At 41.3% G+C, this 25,264-nt stretch overlaps 3 protein-coding genes across 4 annotated transcripts in view; 2 read left to right on the top strand and 1 right to left on the bottom strand.

The window, feature by feature from the left end:
• LOC141768833 (zinc-binding protein A33-like) overlaps nt 1-25,264 on the bottom strand; it is a 275,021-nt gene that overhangs the window by 173,024 nt on the left and 76,733 nt on the right. The window lies entirely within an intron of this gene.
• Nucleotides 9,686-13,033, top strand: LOC141768461 (nuclear factor 7, ovary-like). Its single transcript, XM_074636775.1, has 2 exons — nt 9,686-10,156; nt 10,266-13,033. Exon 2 carries the CDS (start codon nt 10,283-10,285, stop codon nt 11,669-11,671), a length of 1,389 nt encoding a protein of 462 aa, XP_074492876.1. The 5' UTR covers nt 9,686-10,156; nt 10,266-10,282; the 3' UTR covers nt 11,672-13,033.
• Nucleotides 16,762-18,771, top strand: LOC141768472 (zinc-binding protein A33-like). Its single transcript, XM_074636785.1, has one exon. The coding sequence runs from the start codon at nt 16,768-16,770 to the stop codon at nt 18,154-18,156; it is 1,389 nt and encodes a 462-aa protein (XP_074492886.1). The 5' UTR covers nt 16,762-16,767; the 3' UTR covers nt 18,157-18,771.

Here is a 25,264-nt window from a genome sequence, read left to right on the forward strand (position 1 = left end):
CATCCTGTGTCAAAATGATGCAGAAAAATTAGTCCATGCATTTGTTACCTCTAGACTCGATTACTGCAATTCCCTATTATCAGGCTGCTCCAATAAGTCTCTTAAGACTCTCCAGTTGATCCAGAATGCTGCAGCACGTGTACTGACTAGAACTAGAAAAAGAGATCATATTACGCCTGTATTAGCTTCTCTGCACTGGCTGCCTGTAAAATCCAGAATAGATTTTAAAATCGTCCTCCTCACCTACAAAGCGCTAAACGGTCAGGCCCCATCATATCTTAAAGAGCTCATAGTACCCTACTACCCCACTAGAGCACTGCGCTCACAGAATGCAGGGTTACTTGAGGTTCCTAGAGTCTCCAAACGTAGAATGGGAGCCAGAGCCTTCAGCTATCAAGCTCCTCTTCTCTGGAACCAGCTCCCAGTTTCAGTCCGGGAGGCAGACACCGTCTCTACATTTAAGAGTAGGCTAAAGACTTTCCTCTTTGATAACGCTTATACTTAAGCTGCTATAGGCATAGACTGCCGGGGGACTTCCTATGACACACTGTCATAAGGAACTTCCTATGACACACTGAGCTCCCCTCTCCTTCTGGATATACTCATGTCCCATGTCCATGTTGTTACTAACTTCATTCCTTCCCGGGAGTCCTTGTGCCTCCTTGTCTCGCAGCTAACCGTGGAGCGGGGTCACACCTGGAGTGAGGTCATACCTGGAGCGGGATCACACCAGGGAGCGAGGTTATACCTGGAGCATGGGTACACTTGGAGCAGGGTTTCACCTGGATCTTGGTGGTCTCCGGTATTGTGGCTGCATCTGCTGCCGCGTCGGTGCCTGCTTGACACCAACTGCTACCATCCCTAATTAACTACGTCTGTACGAGGGACTACCAATGCTAACGAGGGATTTCCAACACCTAATGACAATGTGGCAGCCTGGAGAATAACACTTCTCAATCACTGCCAAAGACATCAAGAGCTCCCAGCAAGCATGCTGATGCTGCAGGAACCAATGCACGGGCATCGATCGCAGGGACGTCCCACACCAATACACATGGACGTACTGAGGAGAGATGCTGGACAGTGCTGGCTTTCCGATAGTTGTATTATCACTCTTTCCATCCACCACTATTGGTTTTGTGTTATCAGCCCTACTTGTATTAGTTATTACAGCTGCTAGACTGCTATTGTGGCTGCTTCTATATCTCTCTCTCTCTATCTCTCTCTCTCTCTCTCTCTCACTCTATCTATCTATCCCCCCAGCCGGTCTCGGCAGATGGCCGCCCGCCCTGCGCCCGGTTCTGCTCCAGGTTTCTTCCCAGTAATCGGGGAGTTTTTCCTGGCCACAGTGCGCTTGGTGGATCCTGTTGGGTCTCAAAACTATGGTGTACGGTCATAGACCTGCTCTACATATAAAGCGTCTTGAGATAACTTCTGTTGTGATTTGACGCTATACAAAAATAAATTGATTTGATTTGATTTGATAGACAAGGTCTTGCATGCAAACTAACCATCTTTTCTAACCCACTGCATATCTAACACACATTAAGATCATATACATAAACTGTGAATTAGTTAAACATAAACATACAGCTTCAGATAATCTTAACCCCACATCACCCCCCCCTCTCTGTCCTTCTTGAGCACATGTGCTCAGAAGAACAAAGAGGTCACGTGATGACATGCTGGCGGCCATCTTTGATTCCGCCATCTTTGTAGTTTTACAGTGCTCGCCATTTTGTCTAGGCCATTCAGACATCTTGAGACAAGACGCCATCTTGTTTCCCCCCCCTCTCTCTCTCTCACACACACACATACACACACACACACACTGTGTTTGGTTTGCTTAGTTTAGTTATTTAGTTAGATTAATATTGTGTTTTGAACCTTTATAATCTTGTAAATAAATGTTTGTGGAATATACATGCTGGTCTCTTTAATGTTGCACAAGAGTGAATACTGCCAACCTCTGCTATGTCAAGAATTCAGATATCCTTCAACCTTTACTATCTATTTTGGTTATAGTTATTAATTTAATTATTAATCAACGTTCCAAATTGATAGTTTAGCATATATAATGAGACTATATTAACGTTTTGGTCATTGGTCCCTGATTCCAGGGTGGTGTCCCGTTTATTATTGATGTTTATTGATAATCTTTATTAATATTAATAATTCTATTATTATTTATTAATTAATTTGCTAATAACCAAAACCTAATACAGTAGAATCCCTACAAGGTGACATTTTCCAAACATAAGAAAGCCGGAGGAGCAGCAGCCCGCATGGACAAAACCAAATGTAGACTTTTCTTGATGAATTTTATTTAGAAGAGATATTTTTAGACATGTTTTTACTGTTGATATACTGGTTTCTAGTTCACTTTAACACGACTCGTTCTCAATGAGAACTCTTAACACAGTGAGCAACAAACAGGACAGGATGGGATGACCAGGTAGGTGGGTGGTTGAGGCGTGGCCCTGCTCCCAAACCAAAGGCCCAGTTCCAATCTGGACCCTACACCCTCCGGATCTCCGTTTGTAGTCACACTCACAGCTAAATGAAGCACCTTCTTTAAGGTGGAGGATATAAAGGCAGTGGCAAGCTTTGGGACTAACTTCCCTCTCTAAAGCAAGGAAATAAAAAAAATATATCAGAATCAGAAATACTTTATTGATCCCCGGGGCGAGATTGAGTTATGTTTTGCTCCCATTCTAGATACATACAGTATATAGTATAACAAGAGTGCAAATAATGATGAAAAATAGGGTCTATCATTAGGTGTGTAAAAATGCAAGAATAGTATAAATAAATATGAATGTTAGTTTAAATATATGTATAAATAAATGCAGTGTTAATGGTTCTAGGAACTGGTTTCTGTTTATTTATAAAGCCCTTAACTTGCCATCATATATCACATTACATATTACAGATATTATAACACACCTGTCAAAAGTCAGAGCTGCTTCAGGACAGACTCAGTAACATTAGTTAGTTCATTCTCACTGTGCAATATCATTTTCCACTTGTGCAATTTTGTTAATAGTCTGTTTATTGTCAATACTGTATATACTGCTCCTATTTTTATACTTCCTTCTATCTAAATTGTTCATATTTTGTTACACTTTGTTTAGCTCTTTTTTACTGTGTTAGCTGATGCATCTTGTTTTTTGCACTATCCCCTTTGCTGCTGTACACTGTAATGTCCCCACTGTGGGACTAATAAAGGAATATCTTATCTTATCTTATCTTAATATATAATCCATACATTTTTAATTCAATCTTTATTGAATAAACATTCATGCAAACATTGCAGATTTGTACTCCGCATAATGGTACAGAGAAAAAAAAACAGTTTTGTTACTTTATTTTTGTTCTTTATTCATGTAAGATATGTGACACAGTTGGTTAAAGGGACTGTTTGTAAGAATCAGAAAATTGGTTGTAACAGCGACACCTGTGGCCGTTAAGTCAACAAAAGTCAGTGTCCTGTTGCTCTCACTCGCCCGTGTGCCCGCGCTACCTGAATGTGAGCGAGCATCCGTCAAAACAGTGAGGCGACACACATCAGCTAAAACCACAATATCACTCTATATTTCACCTGCTTTGCAGTAATGTTAGCTGACCAGACGAAGGTCTCTCCATGAATCAATGCTGATCCTAGTGTTGGCTTTTCCTGCTTCAGCCTCCCGACCGCGGCCGGAGGGAACAGGGGAGACACCGGCACCCGGTCGGAGACGATAACGTAACTCGCTGCGGAGCCCCGTCACTTCACAAGACACGGGAAACCTCTGTTGGTCTGGAGGAGCTGCAGCATTTATTTCTGCACAAACGTCCACTGTACATTCACTAGATATTCTCAGAGCTAAACTAACTCTTCTGCAGTGTGTAGTGTGCACGCATGCGTGTGAGGTGGAGCAAGCTGTTAGTGAAGGCAGGCAGGCAGAGGAGCAGAGTACAGCAGAGACTCCGGCCCTGGAGACCAAAGGCTTCACCAGATATAACTTTGCGGTTTTGGTGCTTCTTTGTAGTTTGTGAAGGAATCTTGTCTGAACAGCGTAGCCACACGCGAGCGCGCATGGGACACCGACCCGGAATGATTTATACGTGTAAGAAGTTACAAACAATCCCTTTAAATGTATAGATTGGTGTTGGCATTACTGTTACGCAGTACTACTCTTCTCAAATCCTAAAATATGTACTTGTTTTTCTGTTATTGGAATTCAGTTCATCTGGAGAGTAATGACTTCTTTTTTTTACGAACATGCATACATGCATAGCCCATATATCATATAAACATGAAACATTTCCTTATTTGGTGTAATAACAATGCTTTATGTTAATATCTTGTCACCATCATTAAATGTGTAAGCACAGTTTGTGGCAAAGGGAGGGGTTACCACTTTAATACTTTTCTACATATTGATTTTTAATCAAATCAGAAGAAATTTTTAAAAGGGAATACAGGTTAAAAACGGTATTATTTTTGCACAAAGCCGTGGGGTCAATGAGGAATTCAATATCAACAAGAATATGAATTTGAATTACAAAATAATAATAAAAAAATGAGAAAATAATGATAATTAAAAAATAGAATTGGGATAAATAATAACATTAATATAAAATTATAATAAGAAAAAAAAACTGTTAGTCTTTAAAGAGTTCCTCGTACAGTTCAATCCCCTCAGGACAGTTTTGTTACTTTTAGATATTCTTTATTCATATGAAATAAGTTGAATATAACTGGTTAATTTAATAATTATAATATGGCATTTTCTTATGTCCTTGTTATAGACCACACATTCAAAATCACACATTGTTCATCTGGAAACCTGTAAGCCTGTGTGAGGAATACTGTGCTGTTATGTTAAAGACTATTCAGTAAAAGGAGGAATCAACCCTATAAGAGCGTCCTGAGTAAGGCTTGGGCAATTCGTCGACGTAGTCGACATAATCGATTACGTAAATACGTCGATTTACGTAACGTCCGTCAACGCATCGGATGACGTAATTAAAATGCGCTGCGCCCGGTCCAAGCATGGATTCTGACTCCCCCAGAGAGCAAGAAGTGTCAAAAAAAACTCGCCCACGTTCATCTAAAGTGTGGGACAAGTGCAATGCACCATCACCTGACAAGAAGGTATCCCAGAGCACTGAGTGAAGAAGACAGCAGCAAGACACCACCGTAAGTTCTGTTACTTTTTCCCCACCAGGCATGATCTACTAAGATTGTCTAAAACGGGCATGTTTCTGTTAGCAGTAGTCATTTAAAGTTTGTTTTTAAAATGTTTCTTCATCGCCTCCATGTTAAAAGATTTTTATGGACCACTGTTATTGTAGCGTAACATTACACCATGCGTCATCTAACGTCGGACGTTTTATATTTTCTGTTTACTTTAACGCGATGTATGAGTGAGAAAATGGCTTAAAGTAACGTTACATATTGTTCTACAGTCTGTGACTGTTAGGCTGTAAATAGTTTCAATTATTTCTCTCTTGCTCCACACTGATGCAAAAGTACATTTGCTAGTGTTTATCTTAACTGCATATTATTACAGTGATGAAATAAATCCATGTCTAAATCATTTTAAGTTTTAAGTTAAGTACCTAAATAAAAATGATTATTATTAGCCTAATGTCATAACACAACAGTGCTGTGGAAATTAGACCGATTTTAAAATGTGCCACTATTATCATTATTCTAATGGGCTTTCTGTGTCTCTTTTTCAGGACGAGACAAAGCAGTGTGGAGGACGTTTTCCACAAAAAGAACATTGCACTGTATTCCTTTTACATGAAATTGTATGTTGGACTGAAAACAGATTACCAGCAAAGACTGGGCTATTTTTTGTTGTGAAATAATGCCATAATAATACTCTTGTTTTATGTATATGTTTATAAGAGAAGATATTTGAATAAAGTATTGAAATAATAATGAGACAAGTTGTTGATATTTATTTGGGGTAAATTAATTGAATTATAATTTTTTTTTAGAAAAATCTATGAATTAGTCGTTAGATTAATCGACTAATTGAAAAAATAATCGTTAGATTAATCGTTAAAAAAATAATCGTTAGGTGCAGCCCTAGTCCTGAGTGTTCTTACCGACACACAAGGCTACATTGCTACCTGCAACCAACACCTATACAGTCCTGAGTGAATACCTATTCAATATTTGGTCCTTCGAGCCGGATGTGACGTTTTCCTTGGACTCCAGGATGCAGCCTAGTTTCACACGCAGTGAAGCCTTTTCAGAATCAGCACGTCCAAGGCGGCTAGTTCAACCTCCTCCCTACCTAAGTGACTATGAAGTGAGTTTTGTCGGCCATAGGCAAGCCACTACAACTCCTAGTTATGCACACACAGCACAGTATGCACCACGCTTAGGAGAGGACCACCGGAGTACATCGGGAGCCTTTTCATCAGCATTTCGGACCAGTTCTTCCGGTCCTCTAGTCCATTAAGTCAGATCGGATGTGACTTCACCTTAGATGAATGGACACTTTCCCCTCATGAGAGTCGGGAGCTTGATTATCAGTCGGTAGGAGCCAGTGACGGCTTTTAAAGGAGCAAAAACTGGCAGCTTCAGCAAGCCAACCACCATCCACAACAGCTAACCGTGGGCCTCTACCTCAGTTCGCTCGCCCGCCTTTGAGTCATTATGATCAAATGCCTCTACTGCAGAGTCAGCCAGCCAGCAATACCTACCTCGGTTACCAAAACCCTTTGCCTATGCAAGCTTGGGACCAGCAGCCAACCTGTACCACGCCAAGGCCGGTCACAACACCGTTGCAATATGAACCTCATTTGCTCAGGCCCTACAACCAGCAGAGGACTATCTCTGACATGTCTTCACGCCCTCAGCCATATGTTGCAGCACCAGAGAGAACCTACAGGGGACCTACACCTACTATTCCTAATCTCAATAAGAAGGATCCTGGTGAGTTCGCACGGCTGAAAATTGCTCTTGATAATCTGCTTCCATCGGACGGGACAGAGTTATTCAAGTTTCAGATCTTGATGGATCACCTAAAACTAGATGAAGCCCGCCTAACAGCTGATGCATACCTTAACTCACAGACTACCTACACTGACACCATGGCGGCCCTGTCCGAGAAAGTCGGTCAGCCCCATCAGTTAGCCATAAAGAAAATCGCCAGTGTCATGGATGCATCTGACATCAGACGTGGAGATGCGGAGGCCTTTGAAAGGTTTGCCTTGCAGATTCGGGCCCTTGTTGGTATGCTGAAGACCCTTGGCCAAGATGGAGAGGTAGAATTGAGATGCGGTTCTCATGTGTCACGGCTCCTTAGTAAGCTGCCTGCTAAGATGAGGTCTGAGTTTCGGAGATACATGTGCCGCCACCCAGGAGTGGTGTATAACCTCATAGACCTCTCTGATTGGCTGCAGCTGGAAACATGGTGCCAGGACAGTGATCTCCATGCCGTAAACCGAGGACAGAAAGAGAGAACCAGCCAAAGGCCAGAGCGCTGGAAGGAGTCAAAGGCTGTCCCTTGCTCAGCCACCATACTTCATGGCTCAGAGGATGTGGAAACCAAACAGGCTACTGTGTCAGCAACGGGCAAGCCACCTGTGCAAAGTAAGAAGACAGGCCAACCTAAAGCCTACTGTCCTTACTGTGAAACAGAGGATCATTACCTGAGCCAATGCGCCACCTTCAAATGCTTCAATAAGGCTCAAATCATAGACTGAATTAAGACCAATAGGCGTTGTTGGCGATGTGGAAGATCACATCAAGCAGCACAATGTACCCTGAAAAAAGCCTGCAGCATATGTCAAGGTAAACACCTACTGATACTGCATGAAGTCAAGGTCAAGAGTATGACGGAAGGTACCTGTCTGGTTAGCTCAGCCACTGAAACCCTTCACCTAGAGAAACCCTCCGACTCCACTCAGGTTCTCCTGAAAGTCATCAGAGTCATCCTACGACATGGCGACAAGACACTAGACACCTTCGCGGTCTTGGATGACGGCTCTGATCGCACTATGCTGCTCTCACCTGCCGCTGAGCAATTGGGACTAACAGGCACCCCTGAAGACCTTTCCCTGAGAACCATACGTCAGGACATCCAAACTCTGCACGGTGCCTCAGTTTCTTTCCAAGTCTCCTCCGTAGTGCAGCCACAGAAATCCTTCCAGATAGTCAACGCCTTCACCGCCCAGCGCCTTGGGCTAGCCGAACATACCTATCCAGTGGCCACACTTAAGAAAAGGTTCAAACACCTTAAAGACGTACCTCTACACGCCTTCAGCCGTGTCTCACCTTTGCTGCTAATTGGAGCGGACCACCCTCACCTTATAAGCCCTGTGGAACCTGTGCGCCTAGGACCACCAGGAGGGCCAGACGCAATCAGGACACGGCTGGGATGGACCCACCAGTTCAGGTGACATTTTCCAAACATAAGAAAGCAGGAGGAGCAGCAGCCCGCATGGACAAAACCAAATATAGATTTTTCTTGATGAATTTTATTTAGAAGAGATATTTTTAGACATGTTTTTATTGTTGATATACTCGTTTCTAGTTCACTTTAACACGACTCGTTCTCAATGAGAACTCTTAACGCAGTGAGCAACAAACAGGACAGAATGGGATGACCAGGTAGGTGGGTGGTTGAGGCGTGGCCCTGCTCCCAAACCAAAAGCCCAGTTCCAATCTGGACCCTACACCCTCCGGATCTCCGTTTGTAGTCACACTCACAGCTAAATGAAGCACCTTCTTTAAGGTGGAGGATATAAATGTAGTGGCCAGCTTTGGGACTAACTTCCCTCTCTAAAGCAAGGAAATAAAAATATATATATCAGAATCAGAAATACTTTATTGATCCCCGGGGCGAGATTGAGTTATGTTTTGCTCCCATTCTAGATACATACAGTATATAGTATAACAATAGTGCAAATAATGATGAAAAATAGGGACTATCTTTAGGTGTGTAAAAATGCAAGAATAGTATAAATAAATATGAATGTTAGTTCTAATGTATGTATAAATAAATGCAGTGTTAATACCAGAGTAAACCAGATTATTGAATTAATGCACTAAATTATTGTACTATTAAATCAGTATTACACAGTTGAAGATATACAAAAATTATGGGGTTAAAAATAATAAATATGTATTTATATATGTATTTATATATATATATATATATATATATATATATATATTTATATATATATACACACAGTATATACACATGTATAAATATACAACACTTTATAATCAAATGAACATGTCTACCATTTTCTAGACTAGACAAGGGTATATTTGATCATAAATACAATATACAATATTTACTTTAAGTTGATAACGTCTGTATGACAATAAAGTAGAATGAATTAAATGTCTCTCTTAGTTTAAGCAGTTTAAGAGTAAATGTTTGTAACGGTAGTCACATGGAACTTACATTGGAGCATGTTCCATGACGGACAAAAAACAGCGTTGCACTTAGTAAGAGCAGCTGGTTAAGTCGTCATCCATGTAGATTTGCTATTGGAGGGTTTTATAACCCACTTCCACTCCCCGCTAATTGGTTTGGGGTGGCATTTAATATGGCGGACCCTCCACCTGAACGAAGTGGAAGTGGTTAAGGAGAGGGTGTAGGCGTTTGGTATTGGGCCTAAGTTAACTTCATTAAGGGGTGCCATGAATATAAGAAAGGGGGACTATGGAACATTTTAGGAATATTTTTTTCTCTACCTTCGATTAAACCAAATTATCAACTCACCATGGATCCAGAACTGTAGATCCATCCTTCTGATTCAGGCGATGATCTGTTTGGAAGCGATTGTTCTCATAAACATAACTGTTGCAACAGCCTGCTGCACACTATCAGTCTACATGTCCTGCAATGAATAAGGACTTTAGATGAGTCACTCCTCTGTGTGCAGCAACATTCAGCAGAGGAAGTCTGACTAAAGCTCCACCCTCACCAGACTCACCTGAGAAACCAGACAGACCAGGAAACAGTTTGTTATTCTTCCTCACTAAAGAGAGTCACACAGACTGAAAACCAGACGATCAGATTCACCTTCAGAACAAACTAACAACTTAATCTGAGTGAGTTCATCTACAGGAGAGAAAAGTGGAAAACTACAACACTGCTGCTTCAACCTGCTGACGCTCCACACACTGAAGGTGAGTTTGACTAAAAACACGACTCAAAGTGAAAGTAAATGTCAGTGAAGCTAGTAGAGGAGGGAGGGGAGCCATGACTGACTGTACTTTCTGTCTGCTGTGTTTTCAGCTTCACTCAGAGACTAAATGGCTTCCAGATCAGAGGAGGATCTCTGCTGTCCGGTCTGTCATGACGTCTTTAGAGATCCTGTTCTTCTGTCATGTAGCCACAGCTTCTGTAAAGACTGTCTGAAGAGCTGGTGGAGAGAGAAACTAACACGCGAGTGTCCAATTTGTAAGAGAAGATCTTCAAAGGTTGAACCACCTTGTAACCTGGTGTTAAAGAACCTGTGTGAGGCCTTTTTACAGGAGAGAGATCAGAGAGCTTCAGAGGCTCTCTGCAGTCTGCACTCTGAGAAACTCAAACTCTTCTGTCTGGACCATCAGCAGCCAGTCTGTGTCATCTGCAGAGATTCAGAAAAACACACCAACCACAGATTCAGACCCATCGATGAAGCTGCACGACAACACACGAAGAAACTTCAGGAAACTCTGGAGCCCTTAAAGGAGAAGTTAAAGGTTTTTAAACAAGTTAAAGTGAAGTCTGATCAAACAGCAGAACACATGAAGGTCCAGGCCCGACGCACAGAGAGGAAGATTAAGGAGCAGTTTAAGAAGCTTCACCAGTTTCTAGAAGAGGAAGAGGAGGCCAGGATCTCTGCTCTGAGGGAGGAAGAGGAGCAGAAGAGCCAGATGATGAAGGAGAAGATGGAGGCTCTGAGCAGAGAGATAGCAGCTCTTTCAGACACATTCAGAGCCACAGAGGAGGAGCTGAGAGCTGAAGACGTCTCATTCCTGCACAACTACAAGGCTGCAGTGGAAAGAGTGCAGCAGCGCCCCCTGCTGGAGGATCCACAGCTGCTCTCAGGAGCTCTGATAGACGAGGCCAAACACCTGGGCAACCTGACCTTCAACATCTGGAACAAGATGAAGGAGATGGTCTCCTACACTCCTCTGATTCTGGATCCAAACACTGCTCATCCAAAACTCATCCTGTCTGAAGATCTGACCAGTGTGAGACAAGGAGAGAGACAGCAGCTTCCTGATAATCCAGAGAGGTTTGATAAACACATCTCTGTCCTGGGCTCTGAGGGCTTTAACTCTGGGACTCACAGCTGGGATGTGGAGGTTGGAGACATTACAGTCTGGTCTCTGGGTGTGTCAGCAGAGTCTGTCCAGAGGAAGGAACTCATACAGTCTGGATTATGGATAATAGGGTTCTATAAAGGTAAATACTCAGCATGGTCACTACCAGCTCCAGTCACTGATCTCAGAGTCCAGAAGAAGCTCCAGAGGATCAGAGTGAATCTGGACTGGAACAGAGGAAAGCTGTCGTTCTCTGATCCTGATACTAACACACACATACACACCTTCACACACACTTTCACTGAGAAGCTGTTTCCATACATTAACAGTAGAGATAAACTGAATATATTACCACTGAAGGTCTGTGTGACAGTGGAACAGAGCAGTTAAAGATAAAGAGCATGATCATAGTTATATTAATGATGTTTATTTCTTAAGGGGAAAACTCTCTGAATTTAAGCTGCACCTGTCCTCCTGCTGACTTATTATTCCAAAGATATGTTTATTTTTGTTTCAGGTATTGTTGTATTATGTTTTTATTCTCTTTTTATTATTTAGTTTGACAATCTGCTTTTTGTTTCTGTTGTCGACCTTTATTAAATTACATTACATTCATTTAGCTGACACTTTTATCCAAAGTGACTTACAATAAGTGCATTCAACCATATGGATACAACCCAAAAATTGCAATAATTATGCGAGTACATCATCTTAATTAAATATGCTAAACTGCTTCAAGTGCTACATTTAGAAACAATAAGAGAGAAAGAAAGAGGGATTTGCTTTTGTAAAATAATTCCACTCAGTATCTCTGATCTTTCTGTTTGGTTCGTTTACACTTTTCTTTTTTTATCGATATTGTGTCATTTTACTGTAAATTGTTGTTCATTTTGATTATTTTGACTTGTGTGTGTGGAGCCATGAAGACCAGCAAAGACTTTGTAGAAGTTGATGAGATCCAAATAAAGAAAAAAGAATCAGTTCATCAATAACTGCATGTTTGAGCAGCCAATCATTGTTCACCAACAAACTTTATTTTAAATTGTAGTCCAGATTATTCCAGATTATTCAAAACATTAAAATCAATGTTTAATTACATGAAATGTTAACAATTTATACAATATATGTAATCATCCAAAAATATATGTACATTTCTCTATTTGATGCAACAACCAGTTCAGGTGACATTTTCCAAACAAGGAGAAAGCCGGAGGAGCAGCAGCCCGCATGGACAAAACCACATATAGACTTTTCTTGATGAATTTTATTTTGAAGAGATATTTTTAAACATGTTTTTACTGTTGATATACTCGTTTCTAGTTCACTTTAACACGACTCGTTCTCAATGAGAACTGTTAACGCAGTGAGCAACAAACAGGACAGAATGGGATGACCAGGTAGGTGGGTGGTTGAGGCGTGGCCCTGCTCCTAAACCAAAGGCCCAGTTCCAATCTGGACCCTACACCCTCCGGATCTCCGTTTGTAGTCACACTCACAGCTAAATGAAGCACCTTCTTTAAGGTGGAGGATATAAATGCAGTGGCAAGCTTTGGGACTAACTTCCCTCTCTAAAGCAAGGAAATAAAAAAATATATATCAGAATCAGAAATACTTTATTGATCCCCGGGGCGAGATTGAGTTATGTTTTGCTCCCATTCTAGATACATACAGTATATAGTATAACAAGAGTGAAAATAATGATGAAAAATAGGGTCTATCATTAGGTGTGTAACAATGCAAGAATAGTATAAATAAATATGAATGTTAGTTTAAATGTATGTATAAATAAATGCAGTGTTAATACCAGATTGAAGCACAGATGGTTATACCTGCTGGGCATTTCTGCCTGTCACACCTCCGACGGTGCCATTGGGCCGGCTGCAGGGTCGTCAGCCGGGAGCCACCCTTCACTGAGGTTTCGCTCCATTAATCCCGGAACATCTCAAGGTGGTGGAGCAGCGACAGGGACGTCTCCCTGCCGCCCCCTGCAGCCAGCCTTAGGACCCTCCTTTTCCCCACGCCTTGTCCTTTCTACGAAACCAGAGCCAGAAGCTCCCTTGCTCAGCCTCCTCCGCAAGTTCTTTGAGCGCCTTTCTAAGCTTGGAGCCTGTGATCCCCAGGGACCTCAGGAGCCGCTGGGTGGATGTTCCAGCATAGCCTCTGCACCCGACTTCTACTGGACGGGTGACCGCCCTCCATCCTGCTTGAGTGCACTCTTCACTGCCAGCTCTGAGTACTTTTCCTTCTTTCTCTCGAAGGCAGCCTCTATCCCCTCTTCCCATGGGACAGTCAGCTCCGCCATGATAACCGTCCTTGTAGAGGTGGACCAGAGCACAATATCTGGCCGAAGGGATGTTAGTGTTATTTCATGCGGGAACTTTAACTGCCGGTCAAGGTCAGCTCTCATATTCCACTCGCCTCCAAGACACAGGAGAGACCGCCCCCTTGCACTGCTGCTCTGGCCTTTGCCCCCTTGCCGAACAAACTGGATCAGCCGCTGAGATGTTGCTGGGCTGGCCTTGTTTACTTGTAGCCCTCTTCTTCCATCTTTGTGACTTCGGAGATCACAAGGTCTTTCCTTTCCTTCTTCGATGCTTTGGACCACATCTTGGGTGCTGGTCCCCACCCAAACCCGGCCCTGCCTTGCTGCAGCTGCCCGACAATCTCCTGGTGTTTTAGGCGATTGATGGCCTGGTCGACTGCCTGAGTTACATCCCACTTGCGTCCTGTTCGAATTTGGACCTTGGTGTTTTGGACAGACGGGTCAGGTGAGTCTCTCAGCTCGAAGACAAGTCTCACCTTCTCCTGTCTGTAGCCTAGGTTGATGGATTTCAGTGGGAGCTTCAGGGTAAACCAGATTATTGAATTATTGCACAAAATTATTGTACTGTTAAGTCATTATTACACAGTTGAAGATATAAGAAATTATGGGGTTAAAAATAATAAATATATGTTGCATATATATATATATATATATATATATATATATATATATATATATATATATATATATATATATATATATATATTAGGGATCGACCAATATGTTTTTTTTAGGACTGATACCGATTATTAGTAATCAAGGAGACCGATAACCGATATTTTGAACCGATATACATTTGCAGTAAAAATTAAAATCTTGGTGTCAAAAATGTGAATAACACAAAACTTCATCGAAATGCATTAAAGCATATGTTTAATTAAAAGAGAACTTTTCAACATTATCTTAAAACAAAAAGTGCAGGGAGGTCCCAGCTTCTTATAAAGTTAACTGAACATTTTAATAAATAAATAAACAATATCTCTCTGACGTTTTATAAAGTGTAAAAATAAATAAAACTAGCAAAACTTAAATTTGTGCTGAAGTTTGAGTTTCAATTCAGCAGCAGCAGACTGTGGTGCAGAAAGCAGAGTTGCTCAGCCTGTTCTCCAGTGAGACGGCTTCTGTTCCTCAAATAAACTAGAATACTTCATGACCAATGATTACTAGAACTGGATATGTCCAATAGCAATAGAAGTGACTATTCAACTCTATGCAGTGTCTGTATGGATTAACACAGGCCTTATATTCAGTTCCATTACATTACATTAAACTGGGCCTCTCTAACAGCAAGATGTGACAGGAACTGGTTTCTGTTTATTTATAAAGCCCTTAACTTGCCATCATATATCACATTACATATTACTGATATTATAACACAACTGTCAAAAGTCAGAGCTGCTTCAGGACAGACTCAGTAACATTAGTTAGTTCATTCTCACTGTGCAATATCATTTTCCACTTGTGCAATTTTGTTAATAGTCTGTTTATTGTCAATACTGTATATACTGCTCCTATTTTTATACTTCCTTCTATTTAAATGGTTCATATTTTGTTATACTTTGTTTAGCTCTTTTTTTTAATTGGTTAGCTGATGCTTCTTGTTTTTTGCACTTTCCCCTTTGCTGCTGTGCACTGCACATTTCCCCACTTTGGGACTAATAAATGAATATCTTATCTTATCTTATCTTAGTTAGTAACGTTAGTCCTGGTTGAGACTGAGAGGACCAGCTGATCAGATGTTTTGCTAGTCAGCTGGCTAAATTATGGATCAACGAATGAACGTATTGACGTTCGCTATCGCATTCAAGCTCTACGACGCTCCACATCATCTCACGTTGGTCATGTAAGCGTTCATGTAAAAACACAAACTCATACGGGTGAGGAATGTTATGTTTGCAAATCGGCAGCTAAAGCAAGTTTCAGTTCCACTGTGTAACTGGTAAACTAGACATGCTTGTTAGCATATAAATAGATCATAAGATCGTGGTGTTTCTGCAACTTCAGCATAAAGGATTGGGATGTTTATTGGAACTTACACAACAATATCTTCCGTGTTACCGAAAGGTCACGGTTCCGCTCACCGGAGCAGCTCCGTCTGTCTGTCTGTCTTGGTCTGCACGTCTGGGGCACGGTAACCCTCAGTGGTGATTGGCTAGTGCTCATGGCGTGTAACCAATCAGATAGTGCTGTGTGCGGGACATTGAGCCAGACTGCACAGTGGAGAGCGCTGACAGCAGGCTGACACAGAGAGGAGGCTGATCAGAGCCAAAGTAGCGCATTTATAAATTAATTTATTTTATCGGTTCTCAGTTAAAAAACAATGCCGATACCGATAATCGGCAAAATGCTGAATATCTGCAGATAATATCGGCCACGCCGATAATCGGTCAATCCCTAATACATATATATATATATATATATATATATATATATATATGGCACTTAATATGGCGGACCCTCCACCTGAACGAAGTGGAAGTGGTTAGGGAGAGGGTGTAGGGGTTTGGAATTAGGCCTAAGTTATCTTGTTAACTTCATTAAGGGGTGCCATGAATATAAGAAAGGGGGACCATGGAAAATTTTAGGAATACTTTTTTCTTTACCTTCGATTAAACCAAATAATCAACTCACCATGGATCCAGAACTGTAGATCCATCCTTCTGATTCAGGAGATGATCTGTTTGGAAGCGATTCTTCTCATAAACATAACTGTTGCAACAGCCTGATGCACACTATCAGTCTACATGTCCTGCAATGAATCAGGACTTTAGATGAGTCACTCCTCTGTGTGCAGCAACATTCAGCAGAGATCTGACTAAAGCTCCACCCCTCACCACTCACCTGATAAACCAGACAAACCAGGAAACAGTTTGTTATTCTTCCTCATTAAAGAGAGTCAACAAGACTGAAAACCAGACGATCAGATTCACCTTCAGAACAAACTAACAACTTCATCTGAGTGAGTTCATCTACAGGAGAGAAAAGTGGAAAACTACAACACTGCTGCTTCAACCTGTTGACGCTCCACACACTGAAGGTGAGTTTGACTAAAAACACGACTCAACCTGAAAGTAAATGTCAGTGAAGCTAGTAGAGGAGGGAGGGGAGCCATGACTGACTGTACTTTCTGTCTGCTGTGTTTTCAGCTTCACTCAGAGACAAAATGGCTTCAAGATCAGAGGAGGATCTCTGCTGTCCGGTCTGTCATGACGTCTTTAGAGATCCTGTTGTTCTGTCATGTAGCCACAGTTTCTGTAAAGACTGTCTGAAGAACTGGTGGAGAGAGAAACCAACACGCGAGTGTCCAATTTGTAAGAGAAGATCTTCAAAGGCAGAACCACCTCGTAACCTGTCCTTAAAGAACCTGTGTGAGGCCTTCTTACAGGAGAGAGATCAGAGAGCTTCAGAGGCTCTCTGCAGTCTGCACTCTGAGAAACTCAAACTCTTCTGTCTGGACCATCAGCAGCCAGTGTGTGTCGTCTGCAGAGATTCAGAAAAACACACCAACCACAGATTCAGACCCATCGATGAAGCTGCACGACAACACAAGAAGGAACTTCAGGAAACTCTGGAGCCCTTAAAGGAGAAGTTAAAGGTTTTTAAACAAGTTAAAGTGAAGTCTGATCAAACAGCAGAACACATGAAGGTCCAGGCCCGACGCACAGAGAGGAAGATTAAGGAGCAGTTTAAGAAGCTTCACCAGTTTCTAGAAGAGGAAGAGGAGGCCAGGATCTCTGCTCTGATGGAGGAAGAGGAGCAGAAGAGTCAGATGATGAAGGAGAAGATGGAGGCTCTGAGCAGAGAGATAGCAGCTCTTTCAGACACAGTCAGAGCCACAGAGGAGGAGCTGAGAGCTGAAGACGTCTCATTCCTGCACAACTACAAGGCTGCAGTGGAAAGAGTCCAGCAGCGCCCCCTGCTGGAGGATACACACCTGCTCTCAGGAGCTCTGATAGACGAGGCCAAACACCTGGGCAACCTGACCTTCAACATCTGGAACAAGATGAAGGAGATGGTCTCCTACACTCCTCTGATTCTGGATCCAAACACTGCTCATCCAAAACTCATCCTGTCTGAAGATCTGACCAGTGTGAGACGAGGAGAGGAACAGCAGCTTCCTGATAATCCAGAGAGGTTTGATCTACACTGCTCTGTCCTGGGCTCTGAGGGCTTTAACTCTGGGACTCACAGCTGGGATGTCGAGGTTGGAGACAGTACATTCTGGTCTCTGGGTGTGTTAGCAGAGTCTGTCCAGAGGAAGGGAACCATACAGTCTGGATTTTGGGTAATATGGTTCAATGGAGGTGACTACTCAGCACATTCACCACCAGCTCCACCCACTGATCTCAGAGTCCAGAAGAAGCTCCAGAGGATCAGAGTGAATCTGGACTGGAACAGAGGAAAGCTGTCGTTCTCTGATCCTGATACTAACACACACATACACACCTTCACACACACTTTCACTGAGAAGCTGTTTCCATACATTTACACTAGTGATGAACTGAATATATCACCACTGAAGGTCTGTGTGACAGTGGAACAGAGCAGTTAAAGATAAAGAGCATGATCATATTTATATTAATGATGTTTATTTCTTAAGGGGAAAACTCTGAATTTAAGCTGCACCTGTCCTCCTGCTGACTCATTATTCCAAAGATATGTATATTTTTGTTTCAGGTATTGTTTTACTATGTTTTTCTTTTCTTTTTATTATTTAGTTTGACAATCTGCTTTTTGTTTCTGTTGTCGACCTTTATTAAATTACATTACATTCATTTAGCTGACACTTTTATCCAAAGTGACTTACAATAAGTGCATTCAACCATATGGATACAACTCAAAAATTGCAATAATTATACAATTACATCATCTTAATTAAATACGCTAAACTGCTTCAAGTGCTACATTTAGAAACAATAAAAGATAAAGAAAGAGGGTTTTGTTTTTGTAAAATAATTTCACTCAGTATCTCTGATCTTTCTGTTTGGTTCATTTACACTTTTCTTTTTTTATCGATACTGTGTCATTTTACTGTAAATTGTTGTTCATTTTGATTATTTTGACTTGTGTGTGTGGAGCCATGAAGACCAGCAAAGACTTTGTAGAAGTTGATGAGATCCAAATAAAGAAAAAATAATATGTTTATCAATAACTGCATGTTTGAGCAGCCAATCATTGTTCAGATTCAATAAATTTTGTTTTAAATTATTGTACTCTTAAGTCAGTATTACACAGTTGAAGATATAATAAATTATGGGGTTTAAATTATAAATATATGTTGTATATATATATATACAGTATATATATCTATACATATTAGGGATCGACCGATACGTTTTTTTAAGACTGATACCGATTATTAGTAATCAAGGAGACCGATAACCGGTATTTTGAACCGATATACATTTGCAGTAAAAATTTAAATCTTGGTGTCAAAAATGGGAATAACACAAAACTTCATTGAAATGCATTAAAGCACATGTTTAATTAAAAGGGAACTTTTCGACATTATCTTAAAACAAAAAGTCTAGGGAGGTCCCAGCTTCTTATAAAGTTAACTGAACATTTTAATAAATAAATAAACAATATCTCTCTGAAGTTTTATAAAGTGTAAAAATAAATAAAACTAGCAAAACTTAAATTTGTGCTGAAGTTTGAGTATCAATTCAGCAGCAGCAGACTGTGGTGCAGAAAGCAGAGTTGCTCAGCCTGTTCTCCAGTGAGACGGCTTCTGTTCCTCAAATAAACTGGAATACTTCATGACCAATGATTACTAGAACTGGATATGTCCAATAGCAATAGAAGTGACTATTCAACTCTATGCAGTGTCTGTATGGATTAACACAGGCCTTATATTCAGTTCCATTACATTACATTAAACTGGGCCTCTCTAACAGCAAGATGTGACAAGAACTGGTTTCTGTTTATTTATAAAGCCCTTAACTTGCCATCATATATCACATTACATATTACTGATATTATAACACAACTGTCAAAAGTCAGAGCTGCTTCAGGACAGACTCAGTAACATTAGTTAGTTCATTCTCACTGTGCAATATCATTTTCCACAATCTGTTTATTGTCAATACTGTATATACTGCTCCTATTTTTATACTTCCTTCTATTTAAATGGTTCATATTTTGTTACACTTTGTTTAGCTCTTTTTGACTGTGTTGGAAAGGCTATTGACTGTTGTAACAGCGCCCTCTTGTGGCAGAATGTGAAGCTGCGCTATTGAGCACATGGAGCTGCGCACTCAGTAATTAAGAGAGAGAGCGAGAGGCAGAGCGAGAAGCAAGTTGAACTGAGAGTGTAAAAAGTGGACTTTACTGCATCTGTGGTGTGATTTGTGTGTGTCTCTGATGAAAAGTGAGTAAACGCCGCTATTTCCCACTGAACAGGACTATGATTGAGACTTTGGGTTTGGGGCTGTTTTACAGATGCTGAGCTAATCTGTCCATCCTAATGCCGTTAACTGCTCTTTTCTGGTATACTGGTAGATGTAGATAATGTTGGCATTCTGCTATATATGTTTAAATGACTTGGAAGTATGTTTGTACTGCAACTTAAAGCAACAGTCAGTATAATTTCTTCTGCCTTTATATATCTGTACCAGATTTAATGTAGTAATAATAATAATAAGCCATTTAAGTTGAATATAACTGGTTAATTTAATAATTATAATATGGCATTTTCTTATGTCCTTGTTATAGACCACACATTCAAAATCACACATTGTTCATCTGGAAACCTGTAAGCCTGTGTGAGGAATACTGTGCTGTTATGTTAAAGACTATTCAGTAAAAGGAGGAATCAACCCTATAAGAGCGTCCTGAGTAAGGCTGGGGCGATTCGTCGACGTAGTCGACGTAATCGATTACGTAAATGCGTCGATTTACGTAACGCCCGGTCCAAGCATGGATTCTGACTCCCCCAGAGAGCAAGAAGTGTCAAAAAAACTCGCCCACGTTCATCTAAAGTGTGGGACAAGTGCAATGCACCATCACCTGACAAGAAGGTATCCCAGAGCACTGAGTGAAGAAGACAGCAGCAAGACACCACCGTAAGTTCTGTTACTTTTTCCCCACCAGGCATGATCTACTAAGATTGTCTAAAACACGGGCATGTCTCTGTTAGCAGTAGTCATTTAAAGTTTGTTTTTAAAATGTTTCTTCATCGCCTCCATGTTAAAAGATTTTTATGGACCACTGTTATTGTAGCGTAACATTACACCATGCGTCATCTAACGTCGGCCGTTTTATATTTTCTGTTTACTTTAACGCGATGTATGAGTGAGAAAATGGCTTAAAGTAACGTTACATATTGTTCTACAGTCTGTGACTGTTAGGCTGTAAATAGTTTCAATTATTTCTCTCTTGCTCCACACTGATGCAAAAGTACATTTGCTAGTGTTTATCTTAACTGCATATTATTACAGTGATGAAATAAATCCATGCCTAAATCATTTTAAGTTTTAAGTTAAGTACCTAAATAAAAATGATTATTATTAGCCTAATGTCATAACACAACAGTGCTGTGGAAATTAGACCGATTTTAAAATGTGCCACTATTATCATTATTCTAATGGGCTTTCTGTGTCTCTTTTTCAGGACGAGACAAAGCAGTGTGGAGGACTTTTTCCACAAAAAGAACATTGCACTGTATTCCTTTTACATGAAATTGTATGTTGGACTGAAAACAGATTACCAGCAAAGACTGGGCTATTTTTTGTTGTGAAATAATGCCATAATAATACTCTTGTTTTATGTATATGTTTATAAGAGAAGATATTTGAATAAAGTATTGAAATAATAATGAGACAAGTTGTTGATATTTATTTGGGGTAAATTAATTGAATTATAATTTTTTTTTAGAAAAATCTATGAATTAGTCGTTAGATTAATCAACTAATCGAAAAAATAATCGTTAGATTAATCGTTAAAAAAATAATCGTTAGGTGCAGCCCTAGTCCTGAGTGTTCTTACCGACACACAAGGCTACATTGCTACCTGCAACCAACACCTATACAGTCCTGAGTGAATACCTATTCAATATTTGGTCCTTCGAGCCGGATGTGACGTTTTCCTTGGACTCCAGGATGCAGCCTAGTTTCACACGCAGTGAAGCCTTTTCAGAATCAGCACGTCCAAGGCGGCTAGTTCAACCTCCTCCCTACCTAAGTGACTATGAAGTGAGTTTTGTCGGCCATAGGCAAGCCACTACAACTCCTAGTTATGCACACACAGCACAGTATGCACCAGGCTTAGGAGAGGACCACCGGAGTACATCGGGAGCCTTTTCATCAGCATTTCGGACCAGTTCTTCCGGTCCTCTAGTCCATTAAGTCAGATCGGATGTGACTTCACCTTAGATGAATGGACACTTTCCCCTCATGAGAGTCGGGAGCTTGATTATCAGTCGGTAGGAGCCAGTGACGGCTTTTAAAGGAGCAAAAACTGGCAGCTTCAGCAAGCCAACCACCATCCACAACAGCTAACCGTGGGCCTCTACCTCAGTTCGCTCGCCCGCCTTTGAGTCATTATGATCAAATGCCTCTACTGCAGAGTCAGCCAGCCAGCAATACCTACCTCGGTTACCAAAACCCTTTGCCTATGCAAGCTTGGGACCAGCAGCCAACCTGTACCACGCCAAGGCCGGTCACAGCACCGTTGCAATATGAACCTCATTTGCTCAGGCCCTACAACCAGCAGAGGACTATCTCTGACATGTCTTCACGCCCTCAGCCATATGTTGCAGCACCAGAGAGAACCTACAGGGGACCTACACCTACTATTCCTAATCTCAATAAGAAGGATCCTGGTGAGTTCGCACGGCTGAAAATTGCTCTTGATAATCTGCTTCCATCGGACGGGACAGAGTTATTCAAGTTTCAGATCTTGATGGATCACCTAAAACTAGATGAAGCCCGCCTAATAGCTGATGCATACCTTAACTCACAGAATACCTACACTGACACCATGGCGGCCCTGTCCGAGAAAGTCGGTCAGCCCCATCAGTTAGCCATAAAGAAAATCGCCAGTGTCATGGATGCATCTGACATCAGACGTGGAGATGCGGAGGCCTTTGAAAGGTTTGCCTTGCAGATTCGGGCCCTTGTTGGTATGCTGAAGACCCTTGGCCAAGATGGAGAGGTAGAATTGAGATGCGGTTCTCATGTGTCACGGCTCCTTAGTAAGCTGCCTGCTGAGATGAGGTCTGAGTTTCGGAGATACATGTGCCGCCACCCAGGAGTGGTGTATAACCTCATAGACCTCTCTGATTGGCTGCAGCTGGAAACATGGTGCCAGGACAGTGATCTCCATGCCGTAAACCGAGGACAGAAAGAGAGAACCAGCCAAAGGCCAGAGCGCTGGAAGGAGTCAAAGGCTGTCCCTCGCTCAGCCACCATACTTCATGGCTCAGAGGATGTGGAAACCAAACAGGCTACTGTGTCAGCAACGGGCAAGCCACCTGTGCAAAGTAAGAAGACAGGCCAACCTAAAGCCTACTGTCCTTACTGTGAAACAGAGGATCATTACCTGAGCCAATGCGCCACCTTCAAATGCTTCAATAAGGCTCAAATCATAGACTGAATTAAGACCAATAGGCGTTGTTGGCGATGTGGAAGATCACATCAAGCAGCACAATGTACCCTGAAAAAAGCCTGCAGCATATGTCAAGGTAAACACCTACTGATACTGCATGAAGTCAAGGTCAAGAGTATGACGGAAGGTACCTGTCTGGTTAGCTCAGCCACTGAAACCCTTCACCTAGAGAAACCCTCCGACTCCACTCAGGTTCTCCTGAAAGTCATCAGAGTCATCCTACGACATGGCGACAAGACACTAGACACCTTCGCGGTCTTGGATGACGGCTCTGATCGCACTATGCTGCTCTCACCTGCCGCTGAGCAATTGGGACTAACAGGCACCCCTGAAGACCTTTCCCTGAGAACCATACGTCAGGACATCCAAACTCTGCACGGTGCCTCAGTTTCTTTCCAAGTCTCCTCCGTAGTGCAGCCACAGAAATCCTTCCAGATAGTCAACGCCTTCACCGCCCAGCGCCTTGGGCTAGCCGAACATACCTATCCAGTGGCCACACTTAAGAAAAGGTTCAAACACCTTAAAGACTTACCTCTACACGCCTTCAGCCGTGTCTCACCTTTGCTGCTAATTGGAGCGGACCACCCTCACCTTATAAGCCCTGTGGAACCTGTGCGCCTAGGACCACCAGGAGGGCCAGACGCAATAAGGACACGGCTGGGATGGACCCACCAGTTCAGGTGACATTTTCCAAACATAAGAAAGCCGGAGGAGCAGCAGCCCGCATGGACAAAACCAAATATAGACTTTTCTTGATGAATTTTATTTAGAAGAGATATTTTTAGACATGTTTTTATTGTTGATATACTCGTTTCTAGTTCACTTTAACACGACTCGTTCTCAATGAGAACTCTTAATGCAGTGAGCAACAAACAGGACAGAATGGGATGACCAGGTAGGTGGGTGGTTGAGGCGTGGCCCTGCTCCCAAACCAAAAGCCCAGTTCCAATCTGGACCCTACACCCTCCAGATCTCCGTTTGTAGTCACACTCACAGCTAAATGAAGCACCTTCTTTAAGGTGGAGGATATAAATGCAGTGGCAAGCTTTGGGACTAACTTCCCTCTCTAAAGCAAGGAAATAAAAAATATATATCAGAATCAGAAATACTTTATTGATCCCCGGGGCGAGATTGAGTTATGTTTTGCTCCCATTCTAGATACATACAGTATATAGTATAACAAGAGTGCAAATAATGATGAAAAATAGGGTCTATCATTAGGTGTGTAAAAATGCAAGAATAGTATAAATAAATATGAATGTTAGTTCTAATGTATGTATAAATAAATGCAGTGTTAATACCAGAGTAAACCAGATTATTGAATTAATGCACTAAATTATTGTACTATTAAATCAGTATTACACAGTTGAAGATATACAAAAATTATGGGGTTAAAAATAATAAATATGTATTTATATATGTATTTATATATATATATATATATATATATATATATATATATTTATATATATATACACACAGTATATACACATGTATAAATATACAACACTTTATAATCAAATGAACATGTCTACCATTTTCTAGACTAGACAAGGGTATATTTGATCATAAATACAATATACAATATTTACTTTAAGTTGATAACGTCTGTATGACAATAAAGTAGAATGAATTAAATGTCTCTTAGTTGGAGCAGTTGAAGAGTAAATGTTTGTAACGGTAGTCACATGGAACTTACATTGGAGCATGTTCCATGACGGACAAAAAACAGCGTTGCACTTACTCAGTAAGAGCAGCTGGTTAAGTCGTCATCCATGTAGATTTGCTATTGGAGGGTTTTATAACCCACTTCCACTCCCCGCTAATTAGTTTGAGGTGGCATTTAATATGGCGGACCCTCCACCTGAACGAAGTGGAAGTGGTTAAGGAGAGGGTGTAGGGGTTTGGAATTGGGCCTAAGTTAACTTGTTAACTTCATTAAGGGGTGCCATGAATATAAGAAAGGGGGACTATGGAACATTTTAGGAATATTTTTTTCTCTACCTTCAATTAAACCAAATAATCAACTCACCATGGATCCAGAACTGTAGATC

Source organism: Sebastes fasciatus, chromosome 1, assembly GCF_043250625.1.
Source record: "Sebastes fasciatus isolate fSebFas1 chromosome 1, fSebFas1.pri, whole genome shotgun sequence".
In the NCBI taxonomy this organism is placed as follows: domain Eukaryota; kingdom Metazoa; phylum Chordata; class Actinopteri; order Perciformes; family Sebastidae; genus Sebastes; species Sebastes fasciatus.

Coding starts and splice junctions, on each gene's coding strand:
- LOC141768461 (XM_074636775.1), top strand. CDS start 10,283: ATGGCTTCCAGATCAGAGGAGGATCTCTGCTGTCCGGTCTGTCATGAC.
- LOC141768472 (XM_074636785.1), top strand. CDS start 16,768: ATGGCTTCAAGATCAGAGGAGGATCTCTGCTGTCCGGTCTGTCATGAC.